The sequence below is a fragment of the Diaporthe citri genome (genome assembly GCF_014595645.1).
Source record: "Diaporthe citri strain NFHF-8-4 chromosome Unknown scaffold_3, whole genome shotgun sequence".
NCBI lineage: Eukaryota > Fungi > Ascomycota > Sordariomycetes > Diaporthales > Diaporthaceae > Diaporthe > Diaporthe citri.
This window is the reverse complement of record NW_025064848.1, coordinates 5,635,060-5,647,690: the sequence shown is the minus strand read 5'-3', so window position 1 is coordinate 5,647,690 and position 12,631 is coordinate 5,635,060. Positions and strand designations below refer to the sequence as shown.

Here is a 12,631-nt window from a genome sequence, read left to right as displayed (position 1 = left end):
AATAGATAGACTTCTCAGGCAACTGAACTGTACCATAGTACGCTCTTCCCCCATCTATTCAATGTATCCTTACATCCACCTCACCCAAGTCTTGATATCACAGTCATTCCAGTCTAAGAGTGAATGTTTGCTAACATGCGCCCAATGTGACTTCTCTGAACTTCGTTGTTAATATACTAGAATTAAAGTGTTTTTAGTATAAATACTTAATACACTTACGCTAATCATATCTTAAAAATTGCCTTGGAGATAAGGAGCCACAAGTGTTCCCGACGACTGTCCCACAATGCAGCAGGGCGGTTCGGACCTTGTTGAGTAAGCTCCGCAGTGACCAGGCTTTAGAAGCCACATATAGATCCAACGGCATTGACCTCAAGATAGGCGGTCCTGCCACGGAAGAATCGCCGAAGGTCTGCCTGGTTGAATCTTTTGTGCATTCTGCAGTAAGACTGAGCACCTGGCTTGACGCAATTGGAACAAGGATTTGCGGCTAAGTCCCAACAATAGGCTGCGGGTGCTGCAGGTACTTTTGGTAGACCCTCGTGGCCGAGCTTGCCAGAAACGTTGCGTTATCTTGTGGCATATGTACGGAGTACTGTGGAACGCGTTGCTGTGCATTCATCGCAGCTCATGTTGGAAAGTAGATGCCTCCAGGCTACATGGGTATTGCTGATGCAGCGCTGTTACCCATCATGCAACAATCCCCCCCCCCCCCCAAAAAAAAAAGTCAAAGGCTCGCGGTCTTCCAAGAAGAAAGAATGCGCAATCGACTGCGGGCCATTACGCATCAGTTGAAGATGCGAATTGGCTCCTCTTCCGGATCCTTGGTCCCTATAATACTAACACTTGGGGGACTGCGCAGACAGCAAGACCGAAGCCGCCGAGCACGCAAACCATACCCAATAAACACAGAGATTCCAGCATCGGTTCCGCTACTAGGGGCAGGAAGGCTGCAAATATGTTGCGAGTTAAGGCCTGGTCCGCGATGGCCGAGCTCGCGTATGCATTTTACGCTCGTATCAGCCAGATAGTTGAAGACGGCGAGGTATACACTGGCGATGCCGAGCATCATGCAGCCCAATGAGACAGTTTGCACCATCTACGGCATCTGTGGGCACGTCGTCGCTCCAAGCCAGAACAGACCAACCGGAAGTAGCAGCGCTCTGTGCAAACGGAAAGAAGAGCCTGATCTCGGGTTGCCTCTGAAGAGCCATCATCCATGGAATCCGGCAGAACAAACGTGAATGCGCGTCTAAGATCAGCCAGCCGTTCCAGCACAATAGCTACGGCAGCGGCAAGAACTGATGCAATCACAACGGTGGCGAAGGCAAGGCCCTGTCCCTGAGCTGTGAACCCATAGGCTGGTGCAAAGAGCAATAGTACCGCCTCGAAGGTTAGGTAGATGATGGACCATGGGTAACTCATCCAAAGAGAAAACCAGAAGACGACGCCCTCAGTAAGCAGGAGCATAATCGGCCGCGACAGAGGAGTCTTAAGAAGGATCCAGAGCGAAGCGAGCTCCTCATCGTTCTGAACCTTCCACCGCAGCCTGTGTTCAAAAGCATGAGGGTGATGATTGATGTGAGACACAGCGGCGCCACGAGACATTGACGTGGACAATGCTGACCGTTGATCCTCGGTGATCGTAGCGTCGACTGTGTCGTACCATGTATTGAGCACCTTTGCTTTTTGGCTCAGCAAGACACTTCTCCGCGTCTCCGGGAACGAGAGGAACAAAGCCGTGACAATGATTCCACAGGTGATGGTCTAAAGTAGAAAATCCAACACCAGCTGTGGTGGTGCGAGATGACTCCGGAAACAAGGGACCCAATCCCCGCACCAGACAAGGCTGCACTAGTGAAGATGGCCATGGCGGTGTTACGGTGCTCCGAGGCGGAAATGTCACTAATTACGCCCCCAAACACCATGCTGAACGCGGAACATGACAATCCCGCTAGGCCTCATGTGACGAGCATGCCACCAAATGACGACATGGTGGCCGATCCCAGCTGACTGATACCAAACGCAACACCGGCGGTAAGAAACAACGGCCGCCTCTCCGTCAGTTCCGAAAGTGAAGCCAGGAACATGAGCACCACAGCAAAGAAGCAGAGCATGAAGACTCGGACTGTATTACCGAAGGAGGCGGCGAGGTTGCCGATGTGCTACACTGGCTCGTACTGCAGGATCCCTGCTGCATATGCGCCTGGAGTGTATGTTGTACAGTAACAAAGGTGGTAACACACAAGAGCCAGGCAACAAAAGACTTCCAGGAGTGCAACCAACAATGCAGATCAGTATACTTGGAAAGGTCGGGTCTGGAATCACTGATGCAGGCGAAAAGCAGGTTGCCACAACCTCTTTCTCCATTGGGATGCTGGGTGACCAAGCTGACACCAAGCTGTGATTCCGGTGTCGAGAATCTCAGGTACTCGTATCATACAGGTGCCTCACTGTCGTTCAATGTCTCGTTGCCATTCAATGGTCCAGTGGTCATTGTTTGAGTGTCCATGCTGAAGCTGTGCGAAAAGCCCTCATTTGGTTCAGGTGACGGAGGTCCATTCTCAGTTGTCATTGTATACTTGTATTATCTTCATTGGACTTGGCCCCATTAGCTAGAGCAACTTGTATCTGAAGTGAACATTTTCACTGTTGTATGTAGACTCCTTCTCTAGAGTTATCCTGTCTTTTGGGACACCCCTCATTAATGGAATGTCGGTGAAGACTTCCGGTTCTGGCTTATTATTTTATTACGGTATGTGAGTTATGTCTGCGTGCTTTTCACCTTAATTCCTCTTAATCATGCCTGTGTGCTCTAGGAAATTGACGTCACGCAGGTCACAGCTCAAAGGCTTACCACATTCCTTTTAGATGGGAGCCTCAGGTCACCGCTGACCTCTTCGTTTCCCTTTTCATCTTTTCCTTCTCAGTTACACACATGCTAACCCAGAGAAGAAGGCCGCCGGCAACCGTTGCCGTGTTTGCGTAACAGAAGCCGTGTCTGCCGTTGCGAGATCTCGATCTCCCGCCTCATTTCTGTACGTATTGCCAGTAAGCTGTCGTGAACCTTCGCAAACTGCTGCCTTGAGCAGGTAGCTACAATATACAACACTAGACCAATACAAATACTAAATACAATTCTATTACTCCATGCTAATAGATGATTGGCCTTGTAGGTGCAGAGGTTGATTGTGTGACAATGTAAGGCTTCGTTTGCATTGTTTAACCTCACATTTTAAACATCTTTCAGCATGTCAGCGGCTCGGCTGTCAGCTGCAAAGCTGCCATCCGCGTATTGTAGAGTCAAGACAATGAATACGACCTAAAAGAATTGCCTTGCTGACTGCAGATCGTACCCGAGTGGTGATCGTTTCCTATACTGAGGTGAGACCCCACGCCGTGTGCTGTGAGGCTTATTCATGCTTATTAGGTTACCAAGAATTAAACACAGCAAGTAAGGTTCACATCGGGTATCGGGTTTTGAAACCGGTGTCCGACTTTTCCGAAGTCAATGAACATGATGTCTCCATGGAAAGACCTTAAAGTGAACTGGATACATGGCCTTGGTATTCATTTACGTGTTGAGATAAGCAGGTCGGGAGCAGAAGATGCTATAATCTATAGTAAGTAGTTCATTTCATCTTCAATTGCCCATTTAATCCGCCAATGTATCTTAGATAAATCAGTTGATGTCCATTATGCCCGTTCCGATGAGACTTTTGCCCACGTTGGGTACAGCTGGTAGTCGGCGGGAATACCGGATTTGGATTTCACAGATACTTCTGACTGTGTCATTCTAAGCACCCCGCATGCCTTTTGTGCAACAGGTTGCAAGTCGAGATTGCAACATCAATGTGACAGCTAACGTAATATTATATTCACATACCAGTCAGCTGATATGTTAACGCAGCCTCGTACAATGTGCCGACCAACACGCGTAATGAGTATCCCAAGACGGCTTGCCGTGCCTCTCCATGTCCAGAAAAACTATAAAGGCAGAGAGAAACTCCCTTCATTTCCGTCTCTCTCAACAGCATCAACAATCACAACAGAACAATCCTATCTACTTCTCACCACCAACCAACAACCAACCACCCCCATCAATCAAGATGCAGATCTCCAGCTACTTCTACGCCGCCATTGCCGTCTTCGCGGCTCAGGCTACTGCCCAGGCATGCCTTCCTAACGGCAACATCTGCGTAAGTACAAAAACAAAAGCAGCCTATCAGCGGCTATCGCTGATTTGTGAATCATAGACTGTTAACTCCAACCCGCCTTGCTGCTCGGGATTCTGCCTCGTCCAGGCGGGAGCTTCCTCCGGAGTGTGCCAATGAGCGTCTCGTCTCATGCGAAGTTGTTGGGAAAGTTTGAAAGGGATGACAGCCGATGGACATTCGCTTAGACTAAGTGCCCAAGGGTTTTTATTCCCCTGAGGGTTTCCCCTTGGGAATAACTTAGAAATAAATACTACGACGTCGATATCATTGTGCCTTGTGCGAACACTCTGCCACAGTTTTTCGTGAACACGAAATTGTATTTCCACTTGACCACTCAGGCTTCCTTGATTCGTAGACGGATGCCGTCTTTGGTGGGAACAAGGAGTATGTCCAAGAAACAGAGTAGGGAGAGAGAGAATCTTGATCCTTACATTAGTCTGGATCCCTACTATGTACTGAAAACACAAGGCGAAATAGAAAATGCCGGAAACGGCTCCGTAAAGGACTTGCATCACTGCGTTGCGGAAATTGTTTGACCCTTGGTGCTTCAGACGTCACTATTCTGACTCATCGGGATGCACGATTCCGACCGAAGGGAAAGTCAGGAACACTATCATGTGCACGAGAGAGGCCAGGACGTAACTCACCCGATTCCTTTGTGCCTGATGTGGTGGTGCAGGGAGGCTGGTGCACAAATGCTACGATATCTTCCTACTTTAGAGTGGTTGACCCAATGTGTCCTCTTCACCTATTTACAAGTACAAAGAGTATGTAATAAATACTCTGCTCGTGGTATTCAAGGTCACGTGGAAATCTTAACAAGCGTGGACCTAGCAGGTAGTGGTCATCAGCGCTTTTCAGTTTGCAGCAGATAATAGAAAGATCTTCTAGGTCTAGTGAGCCAGAACTACAATCGCATTTACTGAATCTACTGCATTTATTGCTGGATCTATCATAATAATTCATATGGAAATGTGGAGGGCTCACAGAGTATTTGAGGATTGTAAGGAAGTTAGCTGGTCGCTGATACAAACCCAGAGTAGTAGCTCAGAGCAGCTTGACCCAAGACCACTGTCCTACCCGATGTACATAGAGCTTAACACCTGGTCACCGACCGCACTCGTCGGAGAATTGTCTCCCGATCCGCATCTCGCGCGCAAACCTTCCGCAGCACGGATTAGGAAGATTGGTTTTTGCACAGTTCCGATGCGACAAAGTGGATTGGGAAGTTCCTCGTGGCTAGTACGGGAAGCTGCTTAAGTCTCCGAGACCCTGGTCCCTGTAACCGCTCAACGGAACCCCAAAGCAACAAGGTTGGCCAATGAGACACAGTTGCAAAAGCCTATTGGGGAACTCGGGTGAGAATATATTTAACTTGGAGCTTTGCGGCGGAACATACACCTGGGTTTTGGAAAATTTGCAAGTGTCACTCGCTGAAGCATTGTATCGGGCTTGGCTTCGATTTTATGCGAGTCGGGCCTACGCATAATACACTGCACTTGTACTTGTATACAAGAGAGTGGAGTTTACTTGATTTGCCACATGCTCTGACTTGGCTTGCTCGAAGACCTTGTGAGCTCCACGAGGTTTAATTCAAAACGCCTATATCACTAATCCAAGAGAGATCGAGAAGATCCACCGCTCAAGAAATCTATGAAGTCAACACAACCCCTGTGTCCTTTCTGCTTGGCAAAGTCCTTCGCACTTTGACACTCCTTCTCGCTGAAGCCAAAAGGCAGCACCGCGTTCCAGAGTAAACAAAGGATATCGATGCACCCACTTTCGGCCGCCGCCTCGAATGCTGTTCGACCTCCTACTTTAGATTTTGCCATGTGTGGATCAGCATAGTTGTCAAGCAGCAACCTGACGATCTTCAGGCTCCCGGTCTTGGCTGCCATTTGCAAAGCTGTTCCGCCGTCTCTTTCGGCCGCTGCGCTGTTGACGTTTGCTCCTCTCTGGAGGAGAAACTCCACCATCTTGTAACTGCCTGTCTCGCACGCCGCTTGTAAAGGTGTGCGTTTGACGCCACGCCGCGCTGGCATGTTAATATCCGCCCCGTGTTCAAGAAGGAGGCTCATCATCGTTGCATTCCTCATTTTGATGGCAAGAACCAATGGTGTTTCCAGGACGGAAATTACACCATTTTCGCTAGACATCTCGCGTTCACTGACGATGTAATCTGGTTTGGCGCCTCCATTCAGCAACTTTCGCACCAGCTCATTACACCGGCCTTTGTGATGGTTGATTGCGAAACCCAATACCCTCTGGTTGTTCATGGGCCCGTCATCGTCGATCGGCAGGAGTGCGCGTCTTTTGCACCAGCCGTTCACGTCTGCTCCGACCCCTAGCAAAGAATCGACTAGGAAAAGGTCGTCTAGCTCGATCGCCTTGGCAAGAAGGGAACCACCAAAATTTGGCAGACCGTGGGGATGATGTGACTTGAACTCGGACAGCAAGACCTTGTATCCGGCTGGGTCATGGCCCATTGCGTAGGTGAATGCAGAGAGGTCTGCCGGGTCCGCGCCCTTGGACACCAGAAAGCGGGCCATGTCATGATCACCAATCTCCAACGCTGCCCTAAGAGGAGTTACTGCACCTGGACCGACGGCATGCCCTTTAGGGTTGGCTCCTAAATCTAGGAGCTGGTGAACGAGAGTCCTGTTCCGAGATCTGACGGCTGCTCCCAGCGCCGTCATCTCCACCCCATCGTCGATATGGGCGCCCAGACGTATCAAGTCTTTGATTACTTCAACCCCACACCATGATCCCGCAACCTCGAGGGCAAATTTCTCATCGTTAATCATGTAAAGTCCGCGATAGTAGACATCGGACTCTAGCATGGAATCCACGGCTCGCTTGTTGCGTCGCTCCAGAGCATTGACAAACGGATTTCCGTACCTCCGTCGGCAACTGAGTGGACTGGCTCCAGCGTCTAAGAGAATGAGCGCCGCATCAGTTTCGTCGTTTCGGATGGCGACCGCTAATGCTAGAGTCAAAGTCGCGCCTTCGTAAGATCTACACCCGTGCTCAAGTATCTTCTTTAAATATGAGGTGTTGCCGACTTCAGCTGCGGCAAAAATGGCAGCTTGAAAATGATGTTCATCGGCAAGGCGGGTAAGCCCTCCAAGCCTCTCGAACGTTCGGATTAGGTGGTCGTTTCTGGCTCGGATGGCTTCCGCAAGAGGAGTCCTGATCGGGGTGACCACGTATTCGAAAGGGGCACCCGAACTCATTGGGCGATCGTATCCATTCTCGTCATACATGCCATTGTACACATGCCCCCACCGATCCCTGGAGTATTTAATGTCGTCCAATGACTCCACCTGGTCATCCACGTGTGCGCCCCTATCCAGGAGAAACTGAACCAGCTGGCCACTAGCACCTCTAACAGCTGCCGCCAAGGCTGACTGTAGTTGTCCGGTATACTGGACAAGGAACTCGCTAAGCTTGAAGTTTGACCGTCGTGCGGCATGGCAAAGCATTTTTTCGACCAGTCTAGGATTCTCCGATATGCATTTGCCGCAGTTCGTTGACTCGAAACAGTCGGCAAATATGCGCCGTACGAACCTATCTGCCGCTCCGTTTTCCAGGTAATGGATCATGCTGATGAGAAGCCATTGGCTTTCAAAGCAGGCCTGGTGGTCCCTTGCTGGAATTCGGGAGACCAGCTCTTCAGCAATCGCCGTGTGGCCGGGGCCTGGGCGCATCGCATTCTCGGCCAAGTCCATGCGGACTTCTGCACCACAATCGAGAAGCAACCTCAATAGGTCAATATCCACCGGTTCTGGCTCGCCCGCCGGTGAGGGTCGGTAGGGATGTTCACTGCCGTTCACCCAATGACCCAGGGCAAGTGCGAGTGCACCTTTCTCCCAGTACCTCTTCTGTTCCTGTCGATATGTCTTGTTGGGATCTGCGCGGGAAGCTACAAGCGTCCGAACAAGCTCTGTATCTCGGAGCTTGGCAGCCAGCTCGATTGGCGTATAGTCTCTGCCTTCAAAATCGCACACGATCTCATTTGGGTCGATAGCGATCCTGGGATTGGACTTGGTGTGATGAATGATTGTCGCGACGGCGTTGGCATCGCAGCCTTCGACAGCAGCTCGAAAAAGGTTGTCTGCCAGCGGTTTTGCGACACCGGGCCGGCCACTTTTGATGAGTTCAAACAGTGGGGTGCGTATGTCATGTTGGTGCCTGAGGAGCTGCATCAGGGACTTCCGGGGAACGTCGCGGAGGCCAGCGAAGTTGTTTGTGAATGAATAAACCAAAGTCTTGAAAAGACTTGAAGACGAGGAAACGGTTTCAACGCTTAGCGTCATGCCAGAAAGTTCGCATGGTGTTGTTTCAGTCTCCGGCAGCAAGGATTCCAAACTCTCCATCACATCTTCAACATCAGGCATCTCCATTTTCGTGGAAGTGCCTGTTTGGTGCAATTGTGTCATTTTTCCATGCTGGACTAGAGACTCAATGAGGTTTCTCGCGTCTTCTAAGTGGCTGTGTGCTCCTGTAACAGATACAGCTCCTCCGAGGACTGGTTCTTGGTGACTCTTCCCAGGGGCGGTATTCTCCTGACTAGACGAGCCAACAGAAGTCTCGAGGAGGAATTGTGGAAAGTCGAATGGCGCATTGAGGATACTAGAGCCCAATGGCAGGCCCAAGAGAGAAGCATCGTCGACACCAAGGATTGGACTTTGGGCTAGGCTGGGAGATCCAAAATAAGGCATTGGAACGGTCAAGAATTCATCGAAGTTGAAAGGTGGGCTGAACGGACGATAGAGTGGGTTGCAGTCATGGGGCGATGGTACAAGGCCATTGATTCCCTGATCATGTGCCACAGCTAGATTTGGGTCTCTTTCATGGACTTTGAGACGATCTTGGATCTCAGAGTGGTTGTTGATCGGAGAAGTGGACCCGGGAGCGTGGCTGGACTTTTGCAAGATCAGGGCTTTCGACTCCTTGGCTTGGATGCTGGAGTGTCTGCGCCATTCTCCGGATTCATCAAGAAATTCGACTTGAGCTTGGCGAGAAGCCGGCAAAGTGCAATCTGAATTGGAGTCAGCCCGACTGCAATTCCTATGACACATAGAGCTACTAGTATGCACTCACCTCCACACAAGGTGCCCCGTGACCTGTTGTATCGTGGCCGATAGCGCCGCCGAGCTCTGTCAATCTTGTTCTTGCTGAGAACCGAACCAGACATGGTGATCCGCACATCACTCTTGGTCTGGCAAAGGATGTCATACTGTGAAATGAGAGCAGCCCATTCGCTGCTTTTGAGGTTCTTGGCAAATCCCCATTTCTTGAACTGCAACTCATATTGGGAGGGACTGATAGCAAGCTTCAATGATGACATTCTATTCCACACTGCATTCAAAGGATGTGGGGCTTGAGAGGTTACCTGGCGAAGAACCCATGTCTTTCTTTCATCAACTTGATGACATTTGGGTCGTTTTCCTTGCCTTTCCTGCTCTGTAGAGGGAGCTTTTCGACGCAGTACATATCCTTAAGGATAACTTTATGCCGTTCCCATTCGTGTTCAGGTACTGACTGAAGAGTGGCCATTTTCATGGTTTGCGCTCGCTGTCACGATATATTCAGAAAGCTTTAGGACAACTGGTTGGGAGCGGACACTTATTCGCATGCATCAATTGCGGGCCCATGAGGAGGAAGGATGCTAGAGTGTCAGCTTTATACATGGGGAGCTGAGGACGGAGTCCCTGCCTCTGATAACAATACATTCAAGAAGAGCCGAGACCCGAATGTGCATTTTCAATTGTCGGGCACATTTGGTTGCTCGTCCACACCAAAGATTGAGCAGTGGCTGTGGAATGCATGCTTACAGCTGAATGCTCGAGTCGTCAAGCAAGCTCTCAAAAGATTGGCCCGCTCATGCTCTCACCGGCCCACCCTCTTCGACGCACCTACACTTCTTTGGTCTCCCGCAGAACAACCCGAGTCACTCTTGGGTAACACAAAGAGATCACTGGTCGAAACCTTTGCATGAGCCGGAATTCTTTGCCGGCCAAACCCCGCGACCAAAATCGGTGCCCGAAATCTGTGCCAGAACCTGTTGCCATTTTCTGTGGCCAGACTGATTAACCATCATTTGTGGCTTAATACCAAGCTTGGTTCACAAGTGAAAAGCCAACGCACACACTCGGAGTTGTAGGACCCCGTCGCTCTGTTCAGGTCGAGAACACGATCACTAGAAATGAGTCATTGGAATTAGAACACAGAATGAGTATTCTGATGGGTTAAACTTGAACAGAAAACTCCTGTCCGTTTCCATTGCACTACTATCCCACATCTCTCCTTCTCTTTCTTCTCACGGTCGGCCATGCTACTCTGAGACCGAGAGCTACGTGTATGACCATGGTTGAGAGCCTGACCACCATGCAATACCATTCTCTATCAGAACATCGTCATCAATGTCAATGAAGTATCCTAGCTGCACAAACCTTTCCTTGCAATTCTCATACAATTCCACCAATGGCTTGAAATTCTCCCTGCCAGGTGCGAGTTCGAGAGCCCGTTGGGCCGCCTTATACCCAACACCCAGGGGCCGAACCGTGAAGCGTGTACCGTTGTGCACGAAAATCTCTCGAGCAACACAGTGGTGCATGTCCATCTCCAGACGAGTGGGAGGGCTCCAACCAGGGGCGCCGAACCACCTCGCAGCAGCAAGAGACATCTCGTACATCTGCATGAGATAGGCTGTGTAAGGAACATCGGAACGCACCAGGGGGGAGAATTTACTCCAGATTACCAATTGTTCCAGGAGCGACCGATAAGTCTTGCCCAGAATGTCGTTGACGAAAGCCGTGCGATCGCTGGCTTTGTTCTTGACGCCAGCCCACACATCTGGGTCTCTCACTATTCCCTTGCACATGTCTAGAGCCTTGTAAATGGGAATGATACTGTGCCAATACCCACCAATACCTTTTTGGCTTAGCAAGAGCAAGTCTTCTATGTCGTTGAGAAGCTCGTCAGGGTCCGGGATGAATTTAGATTTCATGTCCTTGACGGCGGTGGCGGCGAGTGCTTCGCCCAGGCCAACGCAGGAACCCTGCAGTGAGACGCTGAAAAAACCGTGGAGACGTTTTCGGTAAGGTTGAAGGACCTGCTCATGGATCTTCTCTCTGGATAGGTATTCGGGCGCGACGTTCTCATGGTGGAAGTTTGTCGTGAATGCCAGCGTGTGACGAGTCGCCGCACACACCTGGGGGCGGAGGGAGAGGGCAGTGTCTCCCATGATCGCACGACAGAAGGTTTCAACGTCCCTTCCGTAGAGGACAAACTCCGATTTGGGAGGACAGTTCGAGTTGCCTCTGTAGTGATGATACACTGAGTATCAATTAGTGGAATGTTCACCCAATTCAGAGGTCTATGAAACTAAATCATGGCCCGGGAAAGTCATGATGAGAGCATTGTTGACCAGAATTACTTACAGTTGTGAGTCATGATACAGAGGTTGCTGTACTTAGGATCGAGCAAGCTCAGCTGGCTGGCACATAGCCGCCGAGAAAGATCGATGTTGGTGGTGGTGACCTTCACAAGGCGAGCACGACGAAGGATGATTTCTTTGGCTTCAGCGAAAGTCTGGCGATTTGCCAGGAGAATGTTTGTGTCGATCTTTTGCGTTTTATGGAGGAATGACATAGCGTATTGGTGGAAAGGAGGGGCCATATGGCCTTCTTGCGCTGCCTCATCGTCTTCCTCATCCAAGTCCCGCTCAATCGAGTCGACTTCATGCACCGCGCGATCCCAAAGGCATTCGAGGCTTGGATTCGGTAAATCGAGCAGGACATCGGCGTAAATTTGATCGCGTATCTCCCGAGGGCATTCTAGTAGACGGCATAGCTGGCCGTCGCCTGGAAGTTGTGTCGCCATAACTGACTAGCTGTGGTTGGGAGGACAGGAAGGTCGTGGTGTGGAAAAGTAGTTGATTTGAGGGTGATACAGATCAATTGCAATGAATATAAGCCATGTGCGCAGGCCAAGCTAAAAAGACTACAGAACAGCAACAACCATAGCTCGAGCTTAGTATATTTAGTTGAGGGGCTTCTGAGCGGCAGTTATGGGGCCGTCACTACCTACGCAATCACACACATATTACATGCAGTGACTAATTGCCTGGCTTCAAAGTTTAGTGGACGCTAACTGCATACTATGGAATTTGCACTTGCGTAATTGACCTAGAAGGTAGCATACATAAGCAAAATGATTATAGTCTCAGGGTTAAAAACTCTGGGTACTAGCTTCCATATAGTACCTCAGCATTAGAAAGGCAATACACACCACAAAACCCGTTTTAGCTTACATGAGAATGCGAGAAGCGAGGATTTGGAACTACTTGGACCCGTTTGACTGCAAAATGGACGTCATTGCTGGACAGAGGACTATTGAGTGTGATAAAC

At 50.0% G+C, this 12,631-nt stretch overlaps 3 protein-coding genes across 3 annotated transcripts; 1 reads left to right on the top strand and 2 right to left on the bottom strand.

Annotated features, from left to right (window-relative positions):
* Positions 1-4,109: 4,109 nt before the first annotated feature.
* On the top strand, positions 4,110-4,334 carry INS49_009067 (uncharacterized protein; the record flags this gene model as incomplete). Its single annotated transcript, XM_043169804.1, has 2 exons — positions 4,110-4,199; positions 4,257-4,334. The coding sequence occupies 2 exons, from the start codon at positions 4,110-4,112 to the stop codon at positions 4,332-4,334; spliced, it is 168 nt and encodes a 55-aa protein (XP_043027484.1).
* Positions 4,335-5,827: 1,493 nt separating this feature from the next.
* INS49_009066 (uncharacterized protein) lies at positions 5,828-8,422 on the bottom strand (the record flags this gene model as incomplete). The annotated part of the gene is made up of 1 exon (XM_043169803.1): positions 5,828-8,422. The coding sequence occupies one exon, from the start codon at positions 8,420-8,422 to the stop codon at positions 5,828-5,830; it is 2,595 nt and encodes an 864-aa protein (XP_043027483.1).
* A 2,150-nt stretch (positions 8,423-10,572) lies between these two features.
* Positions 10,573-11,900, bottom strand: INS49_009065 (uncharacterized protein; the record flags this gene model as incomplete). Its single annotated transcript, XM_043169802.1, has 2 exons — positions 10,573-11,558; positions 11,663-11,900. The coding sequence occupies 2 exons, from the start codon at positions 11,898-11,900 to the stop codon at positions 10,573-10,575; spliced, it is 1,224 nt and encodes a 407-aa protein (XP_043027482.1).
* Positions 11,901-12,631: the final 731 nt, after the last annotated feature.